At 44.1% G+C, this 25,302-nt stretch overlaps 1 protein-coding gene across 4 annotated transcripts in view; it reads left to right on the top strand.

Annotated features, from left to right (window-relative positions):
• The window catches only part of MRTFB (myocardin related transcription factor B), a 309,401-nt gene that overhangs the window by 260,020 nt on the left and 24,079 nt on the right, over positions 1–25,302 (top strand). For all 4 annotated transcript variants that reach the window (XM_069734075.1, XM_069734074.1, XM_069734077.1 and 1 more), the window contains 4 exons: positions 9,300–9,416; positions 20,497–20,744; positions 21,872–22,016; positions 23,344–24,330. In XM_069734075.1, the coding sequence (XP_069590176.1) occupies positions 9,300–9,416; positions 20,497–20,744; positions 21,872–22,016; positions 23,344–24,330 (1,497 nt within the window). The remainder of the gene's footprint in view (positions 1–9,299; positions 9,417–20,496; positions 20,745–21,871; positions 22,017–23,343; positions 24,331–25,302) is intronic.

The following is a 25,302-nucleotide window of genomic DNA, read 5'->3' as shown; positions in this document are numbered from 1 at the left end:
TTGTGCACATGATGCGTTTTTTTCCGGCAAAAAAAAAAAAAAGCAGCATGTTCATTAATTTTGCAGATTTTCTGCGTTTTTCCCGCTATTCTATGCATTTGGGAAAAAACGCACCAAAAATGCGAGAAAAACGCATGCGGATTTCTGGCAGAAATGTCCGGGTTTTTGTAAGGCAATTTCTGCTAGAAAATCCTGACGTGTGCACATATGTTCGTGTCAGTGGGGGCTTCAGCCATATAAAGTTGATGGTGGTCTGACTGCATTCTTTACACCTTGTATTAAAGCCGCCATTTATATTTGCATCCTGTGGGTTGCTTTAGTTTTTACATAACTTTCTGGCCGGGAAGAATTCTTTGTGGTTAAGCCACAGATTTATCTGATTGAAGGTAAGGCTTCCGCACATTGGAAGAAGTATTGAGCAATTTCAGCAAGTTTAGTAAAGCTGCAAGAGACAGCGCTGACGTGTGCAGGAGCGAATCCTCCAGCATCAGCTGTAATACCGTACATTTCTCCTAAGTAAAGGGCCATTGCAAGAAGCAGATTCTCCTTGGGGCCTACACGAAGGCTGCAGAGGTTTCCAGCTCGAGTGATAAAAGCGCATAGCTGTTAATGTTCCGATATTACAGACACCGAGCGCAAGAAGAACTCCAGGCACAATAATAAGTATACACAACCGAATACCAATACTTATAAGGATGCACAAAGCGCTCCACAACGGCGCATTGATTGAAGGAGGAAGCCTACCATTCATAACTTCATAAACAATTCACTCTGATTTTTCCTTGGAAATATTGAACCTTTTTATTGCCTTCCGAAATGAAGTCGTCATAAGTGTTTCTCATTTATATCTTCTGCTAAATGTCAGTCTGCCTCTCGCTCTAGTTATGTGTAACAGGTCATTTATGCCTGGTACATGGGAATCCCTGTGACTAGCATATACAAAAATGCATATAAAAACCCTTTAATCTTCTCCTTTTATTTGATACTATTTGTCTTATGCTACAAAAAAAGAAGATAAATATAAAAAGAAATCTTCTCTGTGTCTCAGAAAATCATCCATTTCCTTCTCACCCTCTTGTGTCTGGCCGTAGGACAGCTGACTGCAGTAGAAGCTTCTCTGCTGTTTGCCACAGATAGCTGAGGCCCACGCTTTTAGTCAAGGAAGCTGGGTGTCACTTGACCACAGGACAGAAACCTATCGGCAAGAGATTGAACTTGGTGTTCTTTAGGCCGGTTTCACACTTCCATTTATTTCAGGTACCGGGAAAAAACAGTACTGGAGATATGTGTCCATGGGTGTAGTACGTGTGGCAACCGTGTGACGCATCAGAACCACACAGACAGCCGCCGGGGAAGAAGTGCTACAGTAAGCGCTGTTCCCCGGTGGCAGGTGCTGAAGCAGTCTGTCATCATTCTCCCCTGCTCTGTCGGCGAGCAGAGGAGAATGATGAACGTTATATTAAAGTCCAGTGACAGTAGGTGCGGATGATCGGGGTATTCCACAGCCGCCGGCTGCGATCTAAGGAAATAAATGAATGAAAAATCTGACGTGGGTTCCCCCCTATTTTCTTGAACCAACCAGACAAAACTCAGCTACCCTCAGCTGTCAGCTTTAGCTAGGTCGGTTATCAAGAAAAGAGGGGTCCCCATGCTGTTTTTTAAATTATTTAAATAAATAATTTAAAAAAAACCGGCATGGGGTCCCTCCCATTTTTGTCGACCAGCCTTGCTAAAGCTCACAGCTGGGGGCTGCTATTCTCAGACTGGTAAGGGGCCATTAATATAGGCCCCCCAGCCTAAAAACAGCAGCCCGCAGCTGCCCAGAAAAGGAGCACCTATTACATGTGCCTATTCTGGCACTTTGCCCAGCTCTTCCCACTTGCCCTGTAGCGGTGGCAAGTAGGGTTCATATTTGTGGGGTTGATGTCACCTCTGTAATGTCAGTTGACATCAAGCCCACAGCTTAGTAATGGAGAGGCATCTATAAGACACCTGTCCATTACTAATCCTATTGTTATATGTTAAATAAAGACACAGGCAGAATAAAATACTTTATTTGAAAAAATTACACAGACTCCTTTAATATTCTAAATTAAACCATACTTACTGCAACACCAAATTCCCTGATGCCCTCAATATCCTGCAATAACACTAAAATAAAAAAACAACAATATACCATACCTGTCCGTCGTTATGTCCCATGCTGTAATCTATGTCTAGGGGCTAAATAGTTTTCAACCTGGACGGTGCCAAGATGTGACCGGCTGAAAACCACTGGTGAATGAGCTGCTGAGAGCGGTGACTCTGTTGTCCTTTAGTGATCCCTGTAATCAGGGTCTCTGCTGTCCTATAGTGATTTCTGTAATCAGGGACTCTGCTGTCCTGTAGTGATCCCTGCAATCAGGGTCTCTGCTCCCCTGTAGTGATCCCTGTAATCAGGGTCTCTGCTGTCCTGTAGTGTTCCCTGTAATCAGGGTCTCTGCTGTCCTGTAGTGATCCCTGTAATCAGGGTCTCTGCTGTCCTGTAGTGATCCCTGTAATCAGGGTCTCTGCTGTCCTGGAGTGACCCCTGTAATCAGGGTCTCTGCTGTCCTGTAGTGATTCCTGTAATCAGGGTCTCTGCTGTCCTGTAGTGATTCCTGTAATCAGGGTCTCTGCTCCCCTGTAGTGATCCCTGTAATCAGGGTCTCTGCTGTCCTGTAGCGATCCCTGTAATCAGGGTCTCTGGTGTCCTGTAGCGATCCCTGTAATCAGGGTCTCTGCTGTCCTGTATTGATCCCTGTAATCAGGGTCTCTGCTGTCCTGTAGTGATCCCTGTAATCAGGGTCTCTGCTGTCCTGTAGTGATTCCTGTAATCAGGATCTCTGCTGTCCGGTAGTGATCCCTGTAATCAGGATCTCTGCTGTCCTGTAGTGATCCCTGTAATCAGGGTCTCTGCTGTCCTGTAGTGATTCCTGTAATCAGGATCTTTGCTGTCCTGTAGTGGTTCCTGTAATCAGGGTCTCTGCTGTCCTGTAGTGTTCCCTGTAATCAGGGTCTCTGCTGTCCTGTAGTGTTCCTTGTAATCAGGGACTCTGTTGTCCTGTAGTGATCCCTGGAATCAGGGTTTCTGCTGTCCTGTATTGATCCCTGGAATCAGGGTCTCTGCTTCTACATTATGGTGCTCTCAGAATAGATAGCAAAAATCTGCTGGCAAATTGGATCAATGTTTCATGAGCGAGCAACTGTTCAATGAGAATGTACATAATGACTGTAAAGATCGGCTAACAGCATTATTGATGCTGATTCATACGGGCTTCTTGATCTGCTAGAAATGGCACGTGTGCACTAGAATAGATGATACCTCCGCTTTCTGTTACTTTAACTCCAGAGCCTGAAAAAAGGAAGCACATAGCAATAAGCCTGTCCTGGTGATGAGGAGGATACAGTACTAGATGTATTTCCTAATGTGAGAACCGACAATCGTTAGTATAAAGGGGCCGAGGAGAATGAGTTGTGCCCGCACCTGTATTATCTTAGCATGTCAGAGTTGGTATGTTGGATGGAGAGATGGGCGCGATGCTCGGCGTGCCCTACAAGAACGTGCCATCTGCCAGTAATACTGAGTCATGATCACATTTTAATTAGAACAATAAGCACCCGCGCAGCCTCGTCTGTGGATAAGACCTATTCAGCAAGGGAGCCTTCAGCCGCCTCGGTGTCTTTAGAATTAATAAATTGTAATGTTCTCCAAGGGATTAATTAGCGGCATTATGTGTTATGTTTAGATGTGTCAGTCATAAAGAATGTCTCGCTTGGAAATTCTGAGAAAATAAACCATCTCATTTAAGTCGAGAACAATTCACTGCGGTCTCTTACTGCGCTGAAAATGGCGCTGACCCCACAGTCACACTCACATTTTCTGGACTCTAAATTGATAGACTTGAGATGCCGGTGGAGGGCGAGACGTTGAGCTTTGTCTGTGCAACATGAAGTCGCTTCTTCTAAGATAAGAATTATCTGAATCAAAGGAAAATCTTATCAGAAGGTTTTTGTTATGTGAGCATGAGACAGGGACTGAGACCCTGATGTTAGCAATGTGTCACTTATTTGTCTGTGTGGTGTGGTTTCAATACAATTAATGTTTGATCAGCAGGAGATAAAGTGTTGGACTGGCTGTCCAAGTGCCTCCTAGTCCAACCATGCCCCCAACATTGATCAGCTTACTGTCAATAGGCAATGTGCACACAAAGCTTTGGTGTGGGGCTGGGTTAGCTTTCTGAGCTCTGCTACATCTGCAGCAGAGAAACCTTTGACCAAACTACGGGCTGCACAAATCATAGACCAGCTCCATTATTGCAGCCATGTATGCTTTACCCCAGCTGACACTCTCCCTATGTGGGTCTCTAGGGAGGGACCTGTTAGTCAAGCTAGCAGGGACCGGACTCTTGAACTAGTCATCCTAGTCGCATGGTCCATGACCACTGCTGTTTCCAAGTTTTTTCCGAATTGCTGCAGCCTTTGAAAGCATACTGGAATACGTGAGCCGGTCTCCGATTCCCACTGCCCATGGTTCAGGCAGCAAGATCCAGCTGACAGACTTCCTTAAAAAAAAAGGATGAAAGGCTAGAGAGATCTTAGGACTCTTTTTAGCTTATTAATTTAAAAATGTGCTACAGATGTCAACATTTTAGTAGTTTTTCATTGATGCCTATTGACAGGTTATACCTAGACACTTCTGCAGTTTTACTTAAAGGGAATCATTTTTCGCTCCTTTATCTTAGAGCAGCATGATGTAGGCAAAGAGAAGCCGAATCTAACAATGTATCACTCAGTTTACTGGGTGCGGCCGTTCTGTCACAATCAGAGTTTTTAGATTTAGCGCGAAGCAGAGCTGAGGAAGCTAACTCCGCCCACACCAGGCTCTGTGTATGCAATGTCCATAGACAGTTAGCTGCCTATCACAGGAGGGGGCGTGTCTGACTGGCATGCACGCACTGCTGTGTCCCAGCAATGGTAACCTCCTGGTGCTAAAACAATCATTGCAAGAAGACAAAACCACAGCGCTTGATGAGAGACATCGCAGAAATCTGTGTTTTAACCCCTACATCATGAGGTCTTCAGATTACACAGCAAACGTCTACTGATAGATTCTCTTTAACTTAAAAATCTATGCCCCTCCAACCCGAAATACTTTGCCCAGTACCAAGCCTTCCACAGGTTCTCGTAATAACAATGGCTGATTTAAGTATGGCCAAGAAATATTGATTTTCACTACTGTTTGTGAATTATTTAGGGGAGGTGGGCAGACCAAGCACAATTGTCTGTCTAGATCAGTGTTTCCCAAACTCCAGTCCTCACGAACCCCACGGGTCATGTTTTCAGGATTTCCATAGTGTTCCACAGGTGAGAGAATTCCTGAGGGCTTGATGAAACTTCCACCACCTGTGCAACACTATGGAAATCCTGAAAACATAACCCGTAGGGTCCGTGAGGTCTGGAGTTTGGGAGACACTGGTATAGACAGTCCGCTCTATTCCCTTTAATGTGGAAAGTCAGGAAAGTGGCTCATACTCGTTCAGCATATTACTGACCAGACCTGCCAGTTTCGCCTCCATGCTTTCTCTTGGGCCTACTGTCTTACAATTGGAAACACTTATTGTGCAATGTTCAGTTTACAAGACATCTGGATTAACGAGATTAGTGGAAATGGGCAGCTATAATGTTTTTTTGTTTTTTTTACTATTTCCAGTATAGAAAGTAACGACTGAAATGGAAAGAAATTAGAGAGGAAGTTACTACATAGGAAACAAATAAAATAAAGTATAGCTGCGGTAACATAAAAATTACATTAGTGGATTTCTTCTGAAAAAGCATTATAAGTAATAAACTAGAGCGACTAATTGCCCTGATCGACTGCGGCTCACACACATAATGGGCTCGTTACAGTGCACAGCTCCGCTAAACTTCCATGATAATCTACACGCTTTAAAAACACAATACTTTAATTGGTTTCATACCGTATGCTGCTTGTATGAAACTGATGAGCATTCTGGTAAAACTTAGACATTCTTCATTCGCTGAGCTATTTGGTAAAGGTATGTTTAGAATATTGGAAGGCACACGGGCACGGGAAATTACCAGCGCTTTATTCTACTCTGAAATTAGGCAGAATATATTTCAGGCTGCTCCCATGATTGTCAGTTGAAAAATGAATACCTAGGAATGTAGTTGACCACCGCACACGTGCCGGGCAGGATCTCCTTTTAGTTCTGGAACGTCTGGCAGAGATTAAAACTTTCCTTCGACAAAGAAGGTGGCCCTGAGCCAGTCCGGCAGGAGAGCTCACCCCTACAGAATTCAGACCCCCTCGTACTTCCAACAGAGATCTTTCATGCTTTAAGCTCCGCACTGACAACCCCCGAGTCGGCGTCCGTTATAGTGTGCGAAGAATGACTGCAGAAACAGCCAAAGATTTGGCGTTAATGTCTGTGCAAGTTATTGTGCCCAGTTTTTTCTTGGTAGTGTTTAACGTGCCTATGCACTGTTTACTGTTACTCGCTGTAGGTATGTTTTATGTAGGGTTTCTGCAGAAAACGTGAATGGAAGAAACGACTAAGCACATAATTGGGCTGCGTTCAGAAATTGCAGCCATGATGCGGCCAAATGTTGCACCAACCTGCAGATCAGATAAGGGATTAAATACAACAAACCTATATAGAAGGAGATACCACAAAATCAAAAGGATTGTAATAGCCTACAAATATGCCCAAATATAAGCCCTACAAGCTATATTAAAAAATTAGGCCAGAAAATGTATCATTGTATACACATTGCTTTAATTTTATGTGGGGAAAGGAAAGAGGGAATGGGAATAGATGAAATGGAAAAGGGGGGAGCGGGATGGATGTGCACCAAATATAAGTATATCCAAAATTTAAAGATGACAAGTCAATGGCCGAAATGAAAATACCACATAAACATCATACATGGAGAACAACATATCTGTTATAATTAGAAAAAGTATGACAGTATAGGTGCTTGTGCCACACTTATAAATTCATATTAAGATGGTAAACAAAGTATGGTTAATCCATACAACAAGACTGTAATATCTCTATTCCAAAAGATGGTCCATGTACATACAAAATCAAGGTCCTTCATCTAAGCATTATAAAAGATTAGGGAGTCACTGATGAAGCGGAAGCGAAACGCGCGTTGGAGCAGGTGGACGGGGTTGTGCTGTGCTCCATTTGGTCAGTTTGTGCCTATGCGTTCACCGTATTGACCTTCATAATCTATTATAATGCTTAGATAAAGGAATTTGATATTATACCTTTATCGGTTTGTTCTTCATTATTCACTATCATGTTTAAGCAATCATATACAAAATGTTATCCTCCATGTATGATATTTATGTGGTGTTTGCATTTCGGCCATTGACTTGCTATCTTTACATTTTTGGATATACCGTACTCATATTTGGCGCACATCCAACCCCGTCCCCTCTTTTATCATTTTAACTATCCCCATTCTTGCTCTCCTTACCCCACATATTTTTTTATCTATTGTGGGATTTTTTTTGTGTTTTTAAATACAATTCAAGCAATATGTTTACAATTATACATTTTCTGTCCTAATTTTTGAATATAGCTTGTAGGTTTACAGATAAGGGATTGTGCTGGCATAAAATATTGATGACCTACCCTTAGGGTTGAATTAGATGGCTGTACAAATGGGACCGAGATTGGAACGCAGTGCACGGACTGGTCAGCGGTTTTCCCCACCTAAGTGTGGCAGATTCATGTATTTCTATGCTTCTGTCGCAGTCTGGTTGGGAAAGCCTCCGGCCAGTCAGTGCATTGCATTCCGATCTCGGTCTGACTGCACAGGTCATTGGTATCAGACCAGTAGGGGTCCGACACTCGGCAGGTCCATGATCAGCTCATGTCAGCAACTACGGCAGCAGTATGTAAATATTGAATGCGTTCAATATGTAGTGGTCACTGCTGATATCAGATCAACAACTATCTTTTATAGTTAACAGTTTATATCCAGGTGCCATCTTAGTAAGCCTGTGCTGTCAATCACCGGTGAGGGAAGGGGGACATACTAAACCGGTGTGGTGTAATGTATATTCTGAGCTTATTTCGGATGCACGTTCTTACTGGCAGCACCTGTGAACTCGAATCATGGAACCCTGATGACATTATCACAGGATCTTCTGCACTTCTAAGTTGTTGCCTGCTTGTGATTGGTCAGTGTCATACAGGAGGCAGAAGTACACACCCCCAGTGACAACCATCTAATAACACCCACTTGGTGTTAACTAACATTAACTCATTAGGTGCCAAGTATTTGATTGCTAATATCGTCGTTATGGTGAGAAGAAATGTAAAACAAAAAAATAAAGCATTTTATTCCACTCTGCATCCATGTCCAGTTCAACATGAAATTTTGATGAAAGGTCCTCTTTAATATTATTGTTATACCAACGTGCCCTCTTTTTATACCAGTATCCCCCTCCCCCACCTCGTCTGGTATATGTGCTTGTTTTGAACACTGTGCTTAGCACTTCTAGTGATGGAGGTCTCATCATACCACGACCTAGGAGGACCTGCGGTGCCTTGCATCCACAGATGGTGGCTGTAAAGGGGTTAAATGCAGTCTCACATATGACTGGCTCCAGGACACCACTAATGTTTTCTGGTTTTTATTTTCTAACTAATTGCTTGCTAATGAGCCAGGATACTCTGTAATGTAATTCATATGTCACTTGCATCATAACGAAGTGAAAGGCTTATGTGACGTTGAGGAGAAGTCTTCCATGTGCTTTTCATCTGGGTCTTTTCTTCATTACGGCTTTGGCTCAGCTCCTTATGCAATATAAAATCTGAGTGGGCAGCCCGTCCTACACGAAAAAAAGGAACAATTAGTAATACTTGCATGTGACAAATGTCAGCTGCGGTATTACAAGGCTGTAGTATGGTTTAATTAGGATGCTACAAATCTATTCTGCCCATAGCATTATTCACCGTGTCAGAAAGCTTGGTCTTCTATGTGCCAGTGCGGGAAACACGAGAATTGTGTATAGAAACACTAATGCACGTCAGCCGTAGACTATCACCAGGCGTTGGGGCCATGTGTTCCTTTGCTGGTTAGGTTTTATACTCTTACCTAAAGCCGAAAATCTACAAGAGGCATCAAAATAAGAAAACCTGTGTCTTTAATGTGTGCAAAATGTAAATCGCTGCGGAATATGTTAGCGCTGTATAAAAATAAAGATTATTATTATTACCGCCTGACATTTTTCTTTGCAGTGCCAAGCAGTATGTTCACCTCTGCCAGAGTTTTTCAAGTCTGTTCCTGCTGTTGAATTCCCTACACGATCCCCTGCACCAAGTGTGATCTTGAAACCTGGGCCAACACTGGTTAAGGTAAATGCCTGTTTATCATCATATGGTGCGAGGTAATATAGTACATCGGGGCACAGTGGAACCCCCACCATATAAAATACTGAGGAGAGTCTCTTGTGGCCATCAAGGTTCCACCATCCTCGCTTTACAATGCTACAGTGACTGTAAAGAGGAATAAACTTGTGCTGGTCCATCATCCTATGAGAAAGAGGAATGCTGCCATCTTCAGCCGGCATCCCTCTCTCTGAAGAGGAATGGTGCCACTTCAGCCGGCATCCCTCTCTCTGAAGAGGAATGGTGCCAACTTCAGCCGGCATCCCTCTCTCTGAAGAGGAATGGTGCCAACTTCAGCCGGCATCCCTCTCTCAGAAGAGGAATGGTGCCAACTTCGGCTGGCATCCCTCTCTCTGAAGAGGAATGGTGCCAACTTCAGCCGGCATCCCTCTCTCAGAAGAGGAATGGTGCCAACTTCGGCTGGCATCCCTCTCTCAGAAGAGGAATGGTGCCAACTTCAGCCGGCATCCCTCTCTCTGAAGAGGAATGGTGCCAACTTCAGCCGGCATCCCTCTCTCAGAAGAGGAATGGTGCCAACTTCAGCCGGCATCCCTCTCTCAGAAGAGGAATGGTGCCATCTTCAGCCGGCATCCCTCTCTCTGAAGAGGAATGGTGCCAACTTCAGTTGGCATCCCTCTCTCAGAAGAGGAATGGTGCCATCGTCAGCTGGCATCCCTTTCTCTGAAGAGGAATGGTGCCAACTTCAGCCGGCATCCCTCTCTCCGCAGGTGTCATACTGGGGTAGATAGCGGTCTCTTTTTCATCTCTTCCTACCCCTCAATCAGTAATGCGTGTGAGATTTGTAGTAGTAGCTTACTGCAATATAAGCATCTTTCTGGGTCTGTTCATGACTTAAGAAGTAGGCTCATGGTTCATCAACCATTGCCTGGACATTTGTCTTGTCTGACACAGAGATATACATTTTAGTTGATTATGGCTGTAATAGTTGTTAAGGAGGACATATATCTTTCATTATATATAATCCCCCATACAGTATGATGGCCCCACATATAGTCCCCCATACAGTATGATGGCCCCACATATAATCCCCCATACAGTATGATGGTGCCACATATAATCCCCCATACAGTATGATGGCCCCACATATAATCCCCCATACAGTATGATGGTCCTACATATAATCCCCCATACAGTATGATGGCCCTACATATAATCCCCCATACAGTATGATGGCCCCACATATAATCCCCCATACAGTATGATGGCCCCACATATAATCCCCCATACAGTATGATGGCGCCACATATAATCCCCCATACAGTATGATGGCCCCACATATAATCCCCCATACAGTATGATGGTACCACATATAATCCTCCATACAGTATGATGGCCCCACATATAATCCTCCATACAGTATGAGAATCTGGAATTGCTTGCCTGAGGAGGTGGTGATGGCGAACTCAGTCGAGGGGTTCAAGAGAGGCCTGGATGTCTTCCTGGAGCAGAACAATATTGTATCATACAATTAGGTTCTGTAGAAGGACGTAGATCTGGGGATTTATTATGATGGAATATAGGCTGAACTGGATGGACAAATGTCTTTTTTCGGCCTTACTAACTATGTTACTATGTTACTAGTATGATGGCCCTACATATAATCCCCCATACAGTATGGTGGTACCACATATAATCCCCCATACAGTATGATGGTCCCACATATGACCCCATACAGTATGATGGCCCCACATATAATCCCCCATACAGTATGATGGCCCCACATATAATCCCCCATACAGTATGATGGCCCCACATATAATCCCCCATACAGTATGATGGTCCCACATATAATCCCCCATACAGTATGATGGTCCCACATATAATCCCCCATACAGTATGATGGTCCCACATATAATCCCCCATACAGTATGATGGCCCCACATATAATCCCCCATACAGTATGATGGCCCCACATATAATCCCCCATACAGTATGATGGTCCCACATATAATCCCCCATACAGTATGATGGTCCCACATATAATCCCCCATACAGTATGATGGTCCCACATATAATCCCCCATACAGTATGATGGTCCCACATATAATCCCCCATACAGTATGATGGTCCCACATATAATCCCCCATACAGTATGATGGTCCCACATATAATCCCCCATACAGTATGATGGCCCCACATATAATCCCCCATACAGTATGATGGTCCCACATATAATCCCCCATACAGTATGATGGTCCCACATATAATCCCCCATACAGTATGATGGTCCCACATATAATCCCCCATACAGTATGATGGTCCCACATATAATCCCCCATACAGTATGATGGCCTCACATATAATCCCCTATACAATATGATGCTCCCACATGTAATCCCCCATACAGTATGATCGTTCCACATATAATTATTATTATTATTTATTGTTATAGCGCCATTCAATCCATGGCGCTTTACATGTGAGGAGGGGTATACATAATAAAAACAAGTACAATAATCTTAAACAATTCAAGTCATAACTGGTACAGGAGGAGAGAGAACCCTGCCCGCGAGGGCTCACAATCTACAAGGGATGGGTGAGGATACAATAGGTGAGGGTAGAGATGGTCATGCAGCAGTTTGGTCGATCGGTGGTTACTGCAGGTTGTAGGCTTGTCGGAAGAGGTGAGTCTTCAGGCTCTTTTTGAAGGTTTCGATGGTAGGTGAGAGTCTGATATGTTGTGGTAGAGAGTTCCAGAGTAGGGGTGATGCGCAAGAGAAATCTTGTATGCGATTGTGGGAAGAGGAGATAGGAGGGGAGTAGAGAAGGAGATCTTGTGAGGATCGGAGGTTGCGTGCAGGAAAGTACCGGGAGACGAGGTCACAGATGTATGGAGGAGACAGGTTGTGGATGGCTTTGTATGTCATGGTTAGGGTTTTGTACTGGAGTCTCTGGGCAATAGGGAGCCAGTGAAGGGATTGACAGAGGGGAGAAGCTGGGGAATAGCGGGGGGACAGGTGGATTAGTCGGGCAGCAGAGTGTAGAATAGATTGGAGGGGTGCGAGAGTGTTCGAGGGGAGGCCACAGAGCAGGAGGTTGCAGTAGTCAAGGCGAGAGATGATGAGGGCATGGACTAGGGTTTTTGCAGATTCTTGGTTGAGGAATGAACGGATTCGTGAAATATTTTTGAGTTGAAGTCGGCAGGAAGTGGAAAGGGCTTGGATATATGATTTGAAGGAGAGATCAGCATCAAGGATTACCCCGAGGCAGCGAGCTTGTGGGACTGGGAAGAGTGGGCAGCCATTTACTGTAATGGATAGGTTCATTGGGGGGGTCACGTGAGATGGGGGAAAGATGATGAATTCTGTTTTGTCCATATTAAGTTTGAGAAATCTAGTGGAGAAGAAGGATGAAATAGCGGATAGACATTGAGGGATTCTGGTTAGTAGGGAGGTGATATCTGGTCCAGAGATGTAGATCTGTGTGTCATCAGCATAGAGATGATACTGAAAGCCATGAGATTCTATGAGCTGTCCCAGGCCAAAGGTGTAAATGGAGAAGAGCCAGGGGCACTAGGACTGAACCTTGTGGGACTCCGACAGATAGGGGGCGAGGTGAGGAGGTGGTGTGTGAGTGGGAGACGCTGAATGTCTGGTCTGTTAGGTATGACGAGATCCAGGATAGGGCCAAGTCTGTGATGCCAAGGGATGGGAGGGTCTGTAATAATAGGGAATGGTCCACTGTGTCAAAGGCAGCCGACAGGTCCAGGAGGAGGAGGACAGAGTAGTGTCGCTTGCTCTTGGCGGTTAAGAGGTCATTGGTGACTTTAGTAAGGGCAGTTTCAGTGGAGTGATGTGACCGGAAGCCAGATTGTAGGCGGTCGAAGAGGGAGCGAGAAGAGAGATGGGAGGACAGTTCAAGGTAGACGTGTTGTTCCAGTAGCTTGGAGGCATAGGGGAGAAGTGATATAGGGCGATAGCTAGATACAGAGGATGGGTCAAGAGAGGGCTTTTGAGGATAGGTGTGATGGAGGCATGTTTAAAGCTTGAGGGAAAAAACACCAGCTGTTAGTGATAGGTTGAAGAGATGGGTTAGGGTTGGGATGAAGACTGTGGTGAGGTTTGGGATGAAGTGGGATGGGATCGGGTCAAGTGCATAGGTGGTGAGATGCGATCTTGAGAGTAGAGTGGAGAGTCGATCTTCTGTAATGGTGGAGAAGTTGGTTTTGGAAGTGGAGGGCTGGGAAGTCGGGAGGAATGGCTCTGGGGGTTGTTGACCAAAACTGTCTCTGATGTTATCAATCTTCTTCTTGAAAAATGAGGCAAAGTCTACAGCTGAGATGAGTGGGGAGGGAGGAGGTGCTGGGGGGCGGAGGAGAGAATTGAAGGTGTTGAATAACTGTTTAGGGTTGTGAGACAGGGAGGATATGAGGGATGAGAAGTAGGTTTGTTTAGCTGTGGTGAGTGTGGTCTTGAAAGTAGTGAGGGACTGTTTGAATGCGATGAAGTGCTCGTTGGAGTGGGATCTTTTCCATCTGTGCTCAGCAGTCCTGGAAGCTCGCCACAGTTCTTTGGTCAGGCTGGTGTGCCAGGGCTGTCTGTTGATTTTGCAAGCTTTGGTATGTGTGAGAGGGGCAAGAGATTCCAAAGCTACAGCTATTGTGGTGTTATATAGAGCGGCAGCATCATCCGCATTGTGTAAGGAACTTATATCTGTGAGAGGGAGGAGGGGTTCAGAGAATGAGTGTAGGTCAAGGTGTTTAAGATTGCTGCGAGGGTGTGAAAGTTTGAGGGGTGGGGATTGTAGACATGGAGTGGAGAGGGAAGAGAATGTGAGAAGGTTGTGGTCAGAGAGAGAAAGTGGTGAGTTAGAGAGGTTAGATAGGGAGCAGAGGCGGGTGAAGATGAGGTCCAGTGTGTGGCCATCTTTGTGGGTGGCTGTAGAAGACCATTGAGTGAGGCCGAAGGAGGAAGTGAGAGATAGAAGTTTAGTGGCAGCTGAGAGGGAAGTGTCAATAGGGATGTTGAAGTCGCCCATGATGATAGTAGGGATATCCGCGGAAAGGAAGGAGCCAGGTGGTGAAGTGGTGGCTGGCCCTGGGGGGCTGTAGATGACAGCCAGTTGGAGGTTAGAGGGGGAGTAGATGCGCACGGAGTGCACCTCAAAGTAATGAAGGGTGACAGAGATTGGCAGTGGGATTGGGGTGAAGGAGCAGGTATCTGACATGAGTAAACCAACTCCTCCGCCATGTTTGCTGCTGGGGCGGGGGGGTGAGAAAGGTGGAAGCCACCATACGAAAGTGCAGTAGGAGAGGCTGTGTCAGAAGCGGTGAGCCATGTTTCGGGAGGCGAGGAAGGAAAGTTTGGTAGTAACAAAAAGATCATGGATGTAGGAAAGCTTGTTGCAGACAGAGCGAGCATTCCACAGAGCCCCTGTTAGTGTTAATCTCCCATACAGTATGATGGCCCCACATATAATCCCCCATACAGTATGATGGTCCCAAATATAATCCCCATACAGTATTACGGGCCCACATATAATCCTCCATACAGTATGATGGTCCTACATATAATCCCCCATACAGTATGATGGTCCCATCTATAATCCCCCATATAGTATGATGGCCTCGCATATAATCCCCCATACAGTATGATGGTACCACATAAAATCCCCATACAGTATGATGGTCCTACATATAATACCCCATACAGTATGATGGCCCTACATATAATCCCCCATACAGTATGATGACCCTACATATAATCCTCCATACAGTATGATGGTACCACATATAAACCCCCATACAGTATGATGGTCCCACATATAATCCCCCATACAGTATGATGACCCCACATATAAACCCCCATACAGTATGATGGTCCCACATATAATCCCCCATACAGTATGATGACCCCACATATAATCCCCCATACAGTATGGTGGCCCCACATATAATCCCCCATACAGTATGATGGCCCCACATATAATCCCCCATACAGTAGATGGCCCCACATATAATCCTCCATACAGTATGATGGCCTCACATATAATCCCCCATACAGTATGATGGCCCCACATATAATCCCCCATACAGTATGATGGCCCCACATATAATCCTCCATACAGTATGATGGCCCCACATATAATCCTCCATACAGTATGATGGCCCCACATATAATCCCCCATACAGTAGATGGCCCCACATATAATCCTCCATACAGTATGATGGCCTCACATATAATCCCCCATACAGTATGATGGCCCCACATATAATCCCCCATACAGTATGATGGCCCCACATATAATCCTCCATACAGTATGATGGCCCCACATATAATCCCCCATACAGTAGATGGCCCCACATATAAACCCCAATATAGTATGATGGCCCTACATATAATCCCCCCATACAGTATGATGGCCCCACATATAATCCCCCATACAGTATGATGGCCCCACATATAATCCCCGATACAGTATGATGGTCCCACATTTAATCCCCCATACAGTATGATGGCCCCACATATAATCCCCCATACAGTATGATGGCCCTACATGTAATCCCCCATACAGTATGATGGCCCCACATATAATCCCCCATACAGTATGATGGTACCACATATAATCCCCCATACAGTATGATGGCCGCACATATAATCCCCCATACAGTATGATGGCCCCACATATAATCCCCCATACAGTAGATGGCCCCACATATAAACCCCAATATAGTATGAGAACAAATACATAAATATCATCTTTTATTTGTAAACAAAAAAAATTGATAAAATGGATGCCTCTAGTGTGAGAGACGCAGGAACAAGCTGTCCAGCGTGCATAAGTAAACACACCCTATGTATAAAGCATAGAAAATCTCCCTACATATATTGGGATACAATGATGGAAATGGAAAAAAAATATGCAGTGGAGTTAAAGGTGAAAAAAGAATAATACATAAACACTGTCTGTATAGCAGTAAGACATGTAACGTGCACTGTGCGTGTACATAGATAAAGCAGTGTGGTCCAGTGAGATAATATCCTATGGTAAGGTAATTAAAGGGGCTAGTGTCCTAGCACAGGAGTATCATATATGGCAGGGATCAAGGTATGCAAATGCGGTGGATGACTGCAGAGCTTATGTGGCTGCACACATGGGAACCTCTGTATGCATTAGAAAGCCAGTGTAGCAGCCGTGAGAGTGATGCAATGAGAGCGGCAGAGTACCCAATTTACAAAAGGCCACTTACTGGATTAGTATCGAGCTGGAAGAGTCCTGCGCCCCTCTGCCCTCCTCTTATTGCTGTATAGACTTCATTTATGTATTATTCCTTCTTGTTTTTCACTTTACCTTCATTAGATATTTTTTCCATTTCCATCATTGTATCCCAATATATGTAGGGAGATTTTCTATGCTTTGTATATATAGGGTGTGTTTACTTATGCACACTGGATAGCTTGTTCCTGCGTCTCTCACACTAGAGGCATCCATTTTATCAATTTTTGTTATGTTTTTTTGTTTACAAATAAAATATTGTATTTACATATTTGTTTTCAATTGTCACTGTGATCATCTAGTCCTTTCGGGGAAGAATTTTACTAGGTGATACGTTTGGATTTACTGGTAATCACTTTAGTAGATTAAAATGGCCGCCTTCTTGTTACACTGACACAATCGTGTCCTAGAATGATAGCAGGACTAACGTCTGTGGGCATGTGTAGTAGGAATCATCTCTGCTATGACCTGGAGATGGCTTTACAGTATGTAGCATAGGTTATTTCTAAGTTTACAGCAGCCGCTTAGCATTCAGAATCATAGGTGGGCAGCAGTGTGAGCAGCCTCTTCTCACCTTCTTGTAGCTCTAATAATAGATCAAACAGACAACAGTGTGGACAGCCTTTTCTTAACTCATCATCCCTGGAATTTCCAGTATTAGGTCACATGTACAGGGTGTACAGCAGTGTGAGCAGCCCCTTCTTACCTCACCACTCCTGGTATCTCCAGTATTAGGTCACATAGACAGGGTGGACAGCAGTGTGAGCAGCCTCTTCTTACCTCATCACTCCTGGTATCTCCAGTATTAGGTCATGTAGACAGGGTGGACAGCAGTGTGAGCAGCCTCCTCTTACCTCATCACTCCTGGTATCTCCAGTATTAGGTCACATAGACAGGGTGGACAGCAGTGTGAGCAGCCTCTTCTTACCTCACCAATCCTGATATCTCCAGTATTATTTCACATAGACATGGTGGACAGCAGTATGAGCAGCCTCTTCTTACCTCATCACTCCTGATATCTCCAGTATTAGGTCACATAGACAGGGTGGACAGCAGTGTGAGCAGCCTCTTCTTACCTCATCATCCCTGATATCTCCAGTATTAGGTCACATAGACAGGGTGGACAGCAGTGTGAGCAGCCTCTTCTTACCTCATCACTCCTGGTATCTCCAGTATTAGGTCACATAGACATGGTGGACAGCAGTGTGAGCAGCCTCTTCTTACCTCATCACTCCTGATATCTCCAGTATTAGGTCACATAGACAGGGTGGACAGCAGTGTGAGCAGCCTCTTCTTACCTCATCATCCCTGATATCTCCAGTATTAGGTCACATAGACAGGGTGGACAGCAGTGTGAGCAGCCTCTTCTTACCTCATCACTCCTGATATCTCCAGTATTAGGTCACATAGACAGGGTGGACAGCAGTGTGAGCAGCCTCTTCTTACCTCACCACTCCTGGTATCTCCAGGAGAATTTCCATTTAAACAACCTCTTCCTACACATAAAGGGAAGGGGGGGGCTTGTCTACCTAATGAACGTTCTCACTATCAACATTCTGGGGCCTGTATAGATCAGTGTAACAAGAAGGCGGACATTTTTATTTTATAGCAATTACTTTCCTACAAAAAAAAGCAGGTAATTTGCTAATTAAAAGTTGTAGTAGGAATTTATTTATAATGACATTTTCCTTGCTATGTTATTATAACCTGCGAACCATTTTTTAATCACAGCAAAGTTCTTTTCAGTTGATGACTGCGTTTTATTTCCTACTGTTGGGTAAAATGATCAGTCATTGTTGAAATGTGGAGGGAAGCAGGTCAGGATGGACCTTATATACAAGTGACATTACTGCAGGGCTTTTTCAGTGGCATGCAGAAAATCCTGCAATATGTGTTTTCTCGACTTATGCCCTTAGATTTATTCTAATGTCTTCTTAAAGGATTATTTGCATCTCAGGATATACTATTAATGCCTAAGCAACAGGAAAAAGGGTCCTCTCGATCTAGCAGTGCAGTGCTTTAGCTGGAAATGCCCCTTTAAGGTGTAAAAGTTGACATTCTACCTTATACTTTTTTTCTCCGCTTCATTTTCACTTCTTTTAATGAAATATGACAAGTTCACACGTATATATAACAGAGAAGAGAGGAAGACGTTACCATGGCACTACACTGAAAGCAAAGTAGCTTGTTTTTCTAAAATCCGGCTAAGAATTGAGATCGGCGTCACGGCCGTCCTTCATGGGGTTCTTCTTCCACACAGATGAAAAGACACATCATTCTCATTGTTTGTGGCTTAGCGGTTCAAGGATAGCCTTCATGGTCCTGCAGCTTTCGCCTGCTCCTGTATAGTTTAGCCTTGAATGTGGAGAACAGAAATGCCAGCAGCTCTTTGTTTCACAGATAGTAGCAATATTTATATAGGAATAAAGCAGTAACTCAGATAAAAACGTCATCGATGTAATGTCCTCTGTAAGTGACCTAAATAGCAGAGACGCGGTGTGGTGCCTCTCGGGAGTTCGGCAAGGTTTGGTGTATTTGTAGATTGCGGCTAGTCTACATTACTGTTTTAAAGGGTGTGCTCCCATAAGTAACTTTTTACTGAAATATCTGTATCTCGATCTGACTGTTAAATTTTTTTGTGCCCCCTCTACCTCTCTGAACGTCCACCTAACGTGTCCAGCGCAGGTGAGAAGAAGCCACACTCCTAATATCGGTAGACTTTCCGACACCTGTGTACAAGAGGATCCAAACCGAGCACGTGTGACCACCTCCGCCGGGCACATTAGGGGGACGTTCGGAGGAGGAGTGATAAAACTGCAGCGGACGCCTTAACAAGTGTGTAACGGCAACATCCACAGTCTATAAAATTGAAAACTTTGATTGGACGGCGATAAATAATATTTTTATGGGACAATCCCTTTATAGGAGGCTTTAGATAAAGACTGAAGATCTGATCTGTAGCAATATATATTTAAGAAAAATATGTCGTTCATGAAGATTTCCGTGACTTTGGTTTGCATTTTAATTGTTCCAAAAGGAATAAAAATGAAATTTATGCGGAGTTCAGACTGCATGTTTTAGGCTGTGTTCACATGAGATCATTTCCATAAATCTGTTTCATGTATTTTAATGTTTAAAAATGCTAACAATAAGAATGGTCATTAGTCACTAATGCCTTACTGAGATTACACAAAAAACTGGTCATTTCTCTTAGAGGGGTTATCCTGGACTCTATTTAATTTTTTTTTTACTGTGGGCCTAAAGACTATCAGGCAGGTAGTTGCTATCTACTTGCCTGTTCTACTCAGCACCGATCTCTACCGGCACGGACCGCTCCTGCCAGCGATTCTACGGCTTCGACAGGGCAGCAACTTTTCTTCCGCTCTGTTCTGTTGACAGAGCGTGACTGCTGATGTCATACTGATTGTAAGCCAGCTCCCCGCTGCCTAACTGCGAGGAACTGGATGTCAATCAGCATAATGTTAGCAGTCACACCCCGTCGACAGAGCAGCCGGGAAGAAGAGGAGCTGCTCTGTTGACATTGAGCAGCTGAATCGCCGGCGTGAGCGGTCAGTAACCTTTCTGGGCTGGTGCTCGATAGAACAGGCAGGTAATTGCTAACTAGTTAGCAGCTACCTGCTTGTTAGTTTTTTGGCTCATAGTAAAACAAAACAACAACTGGATAACCCCCTTTTAATGGTGGTAACCAAAGTCAGATAGAAAGTAATTTCTGGCATAAAGTCGGTATCACGTTTAGGTATCCAATGTATAACTTGTAAGCGTAAAATGTACCCCATGGCTTTCACAACAGCACAGTCAACCAAAGAATGCAAACGACAAGCCACGCAGTAAGAAGTCAAAAGAGCCCAAACCACGGGTGAAAAAGCTGAAATATCACCAATATATTCCTCCAGACCAGAAATTAGAGAAGTTGGAGCCGGAGATGGATTCTAACTACGCCCGTCTGCTGCAACAACAACAGCTCTTCCTTCAGTTACAGATCCTGAGCCAGCAACAACAACACTACAACTACCAGACAATCCTACCAGCGCCGCTCAAGTATGTGGTAACACTGGCCGATTACACGCAGACACATAACCTGGCTCCGCTAGCGTCATTTCAGCCCAGCATTTATAGGAATCACATGTCTACACACTGTCCTCGCAGGAAGTTGTCATTTACACGGAAGCACAATATTGCCCCAAGTCGTGGCAATATGGCAGCTTGCTTGTAAAATCAATGTTTCCCTATGGGGAGAAAAACACCTGTAAGAAACCTGTTTAGTTTATTTGCAACTATTTATATCTCAAGGAGAAATATTGGGATCGCTCACCAGTATCGGTATTGACTTTATTTTTCCGGAACTTCAAGACCCTGCATCACCATTGAGTCTGATCCTAAAGGGTATTCTCATCTTCAAGATCCTATCCCAATCTGTAGTAGGTGTAAGAATATTAGAAAATACCTCCAATTAGAAATGTAGTATAGTTCTTCTGATTTACTATGTCTCTTACCCCATATGCAAGGGCATTGCGGTGGTTTAGATATACATGGTTACAACCACTCAGAATAGTGACAGCTGTTCGTGTTCGTAACATGGATAACCTAAGCTACCTCAATGCCCTGCATATGGGGTAAGCGCCTTAGCTAATCAGAAGAACTATACTACATTTTTAATTGGATGTATTTGGTGCATATTATTACACCCACTACATATTGGGATAAGATCTTGGAGATGGAAATACCCCTTTAACTGCTAGGTGACAGCTAAAGTACTCTATGCAAGCCTGAGTCTACAGGAAAGAGTGTGGAAATATTAGTTTTTCCTAAGGGCTCATGCAAATGTCCATTGCACCGACTGGCAGCGGCTCTTCCGACCCGAGCAGGACGGCCTCATGTATTTCTATGAGGCTGTCACTTTCGGGTCGAGGGACCCAGGGTCCGGTCTGTGATCGGACTGAGATCCATGGACGTCTGTAATGGTGTGTTTGGTCATACACACACTTGTCTATGCACTAGCTTCCATGGCCATGAATCTATGTATGCCGCACCCCCAGCTCTGCCACTGCACTTTCTCAGCTTTGAGCTGCAGAATTCAAGCACATCTTTAATAAAGGCACAGTACACATGAAACCTGCTCAAGTTTTACATAACCATATGAAAGTGATGTTTTATTCTTTCTTTAGGAATTTGAACGACAAAGCGAACAATGGAAACTCCATAACCAACAATGTGAACACCAGCGCTTCATCTGCCCTGAACACCAACAGGCAGAACAGCATCCCATTCAAGAAGGCAGGACCGCTACCTTCTAATCTGGATGATATGAAGGTAACATACAGGCACAAAATTGAAATGTTCAATGAAAGAAGAACTACAGACCCTGCCATAATGGATTTGCTGTTAAGTCGTTCAGCAATCTCCTGTGCACTGTGATACATAGAGGCTGTAGAAGCCAAACAGTCCAGCATTTTAATTTTAGCTAAATACCGTATATCTAAAGCGAATCTTTCAGCAGGTTTTCCAATACAAATTTCATACATCATGAAAAGAGATATCTTAGACCTGATGTGACTGGCGTACTTACTGTGGAAATCCTAGTCAGAATGCCTGTATAATCTTTTTGAAGGCTTAAACTAAGTCTCTGCCTACAAAGTCTGATTGATCGTTCCTTAGCGACCCTGTTGCTAAAATCTCACCATTCATTATTGATATGTCCCTGGGCTTGATGAGGCTGGTAGATTTACTTTGAAAATCCATGTTAGGATGGCTGTATAATCCTGGTATTCAAATAAGCATTTTATGAGACCAGATAAACAATGAGAGAGCTGATTAGGTCAAGTGTATGACGTTTTGTCCCACCCAGCCTGACAGCAGGGAGGAGGGACACATAAGAGCTGTCAACCAGTCTAAGAGGGCAGAGGTTTAGTTTAAACTTTCAAAATGGATTGTACAGCCATTTTGGCATGGATTTTTCAAAGCAAGTACATCAGCCTCATCAGATGTGAGATCTATGAAAAAAATATATACAGTTTGTATCGTAAAATTTGGCAACAGATCCGCTTTAAGTAAATGAAAAAAATGTCCCTGAAGGTGTCTAAACCATGTTTTGGTATTTTTGCACCTTTTTTGTTTCATTTTTTTATGTTTTTTTTTCTGTTTTGCTTTTTTGGCATTGTGTAAGCTTATGGAATTTCCAGAAAAAAAATTCCAATCAGCAACACATCTAGTTTTACTTAAAAGTCTAACACTCATTGGTGAATTGAGATTAGTAACTGAAGACTTTCCACAAACCTTCAGTTGTCAGAGCGAGTATTACCGGTTCCTTCACAGGCCTGATTAAATAATGTACTTTATAAGCTGACTTCTCAGATTCTGCTTTTTGGGAACTCTAGAGAAAAACAAATTATTACCAGACTTGTCAGATATTCCTGCATAATTATAGGGACAAGTGCGCATATATATTTTTCTGGTTGCCATAGTTAAACTAAGCCAGGTCTATACATAATGCAATCTCCCATCACTCAGGATTAAGCCTGAGGGACATGTAATAGAAGGACCGAGTAAGGTAGTATAGGACTACTAGGAATATACATGGAGTAGTAAAACCTTGGTTACTTTTTTAGTTACTATTGCTTTACATCCTATTGTGCTTTAGGTTGCAGAACTTAAACTGGAGTTGAAACTGAGAGGCTTACCAGTGTCCGGGACCAAAACCGATCTCATTGAACGTCTGAAGCCATACCAGGATCTAAACAATAATGGAGTTAGTGCTAATAGTGCCACATCTGTAAACCCCACTGCCACCACTACAACTCCCAGCACCAGTGCTGCGGATGACGCCACCATGGCATTTACCGCTGCTGCGGTCAGTATCTCCGCACCCAGTCTGATTTCAGACGTATCCTCCATCTCAAATGGAAGCAACCAGACCACACTGGATGGCATCAATTCTCCGCTCCCCATGTCTCCAGCCCCTTCCGAACAATCCAACTTCAGTACTGAAGACAGCACCATGACGGACACTTTTGCCGACATTATGACCATGGTGTCTCCTTCCCAGTTTATGAACACCTCACCTATGAAGATCAATGTGAACGAGGATAGCATGGGCAGCGCGACCACTACAAACATGGATCTGGATGCCGCAGAGAAGGACCGCAAGCTTCAAGAAAAGGAAAAGCAGATCGAGGAGCTGAAACGGAAACTAGAACAGGAGCAGAAACTTGTAGAAGTGCTAAAAATGCAGCTGGAGGTGGAAAAGCGTGGCCAGCAGCAACCAGGCCCCAACGTCCTGCTAAATCTGGATCAGAAGCATTTTAATGCGAAAGTTAAGGAGGAAACCATGTTTGACTGCCAGAACTCTGCCCCGACAGTTCTGAGCGGTCATTTGATAGGACAGCCCACAGTGACCACTGGCGGCCAGAGCATCATTGCCAACAACACTGTAGTCATCAAACATGAGGTTCCCTTAGCCAACCCTGAACACCAAAATATCATCCAGCAGTTTTACGTGACATCTCAAAGGACACCTCAAGCTGCAGTGGTGGCTCAGCCTCAGGCGCTACTAACTACACCAACGGCCCAGATCCTGCTGCCTGTCTCCATCAAAACCGCCAATGCCATGCAGCTGTCCATGGTCCAGGTGGGTCTTCTATGCTTCATAGTACCAAACCCTAATATAGTATATTTCTATGGTTCCGATCCTCTCAGCCGACACATTTAGGTAATATTGCCCTCAACAGTTCTGGTAAAACTGAAAAAGATCATCTTTTTAGATCACATGTATCCTAGGATTCTGTGTGATGTAATGTTGGTCATCTGCACGTCAATATATAATTTTTTTTTTTTTTTTAACAAAAACTAGTTAGTAACTACCTGCCTTTCCCATCCGGCGTGATATCCGAGCAGTCACTGACCGCTCCTGCCTGCTATGTAGCTGCTCCACTTTAACAGAGCTGCTCTTCTTTCAGGCGGCTCAGTCGACGTTGCTTGACTGCCGATCTCATGCTGATTGACAGCTGGCTTTCCGCAGTTTGGCAGCGGGGAGCCGACCGTTAATCAGTATGACATTGGCAGTCAAAGTCATCATCGACAGAATAGAAGCTGCCGCTCTACCAGGGCGACATCAGCAGGAGCCGCAAAATTGCCAGCATGAGTGGTCAGTGACCGCTCTGTGCCAGCAGAGATCTGCACTTCGCAGAATAGGCAGGTAGTTGGCAACTGCATGCTTTACCTGTTAGTTGATAGGAGCATGGTAAAACATTAATATAGTCCTGAAATAAGCCCGTTAAAAAATCCAGCAAAGTGTAAGGACATTTTTTATATAATATGGCGCCACCTGGTGTTCAAAGTGCATAGCAATGTGCAGGTCCATGTAATAAGCTGAATGCTGGGAGTCCCACATGCTCAGTCACTCTCCACAGCCAGGTCAGGTCTCTATGTAATAAATCTATTGGCTGCCCCAAATGTTATTTTGTAGAGTCAGACAACGTTCTAGGATCCACACGCCGTCACCGCGTTTATATCCTCTCTGAGGTCTTTCTTCATGTTTTTGTTAAGGCTGCTTTCACATGTAGCAGAAAGGCTGCAGATTTTCTCTCCAGATTTTCCAGTA

The sequence above is a fragment of the Ranitomeya imitator genome, chromosome 7, assembly GCF_032444005.1.
Source record: "Ranitomeya imitator isolate aRanImi1 chromosome 7, aRanImi1.pri, whole genome shotgun sequence".
NCBI classification, from domain to species: Eukaryota; Metazoa; Chordata; class Amphibia; order Anura; family Dendrobatidae; genus Ranitomeya; species Ranitomeya imitator.
This window is presented reverse-complemented; position numbering and strand designations above follow the sequence as displayed.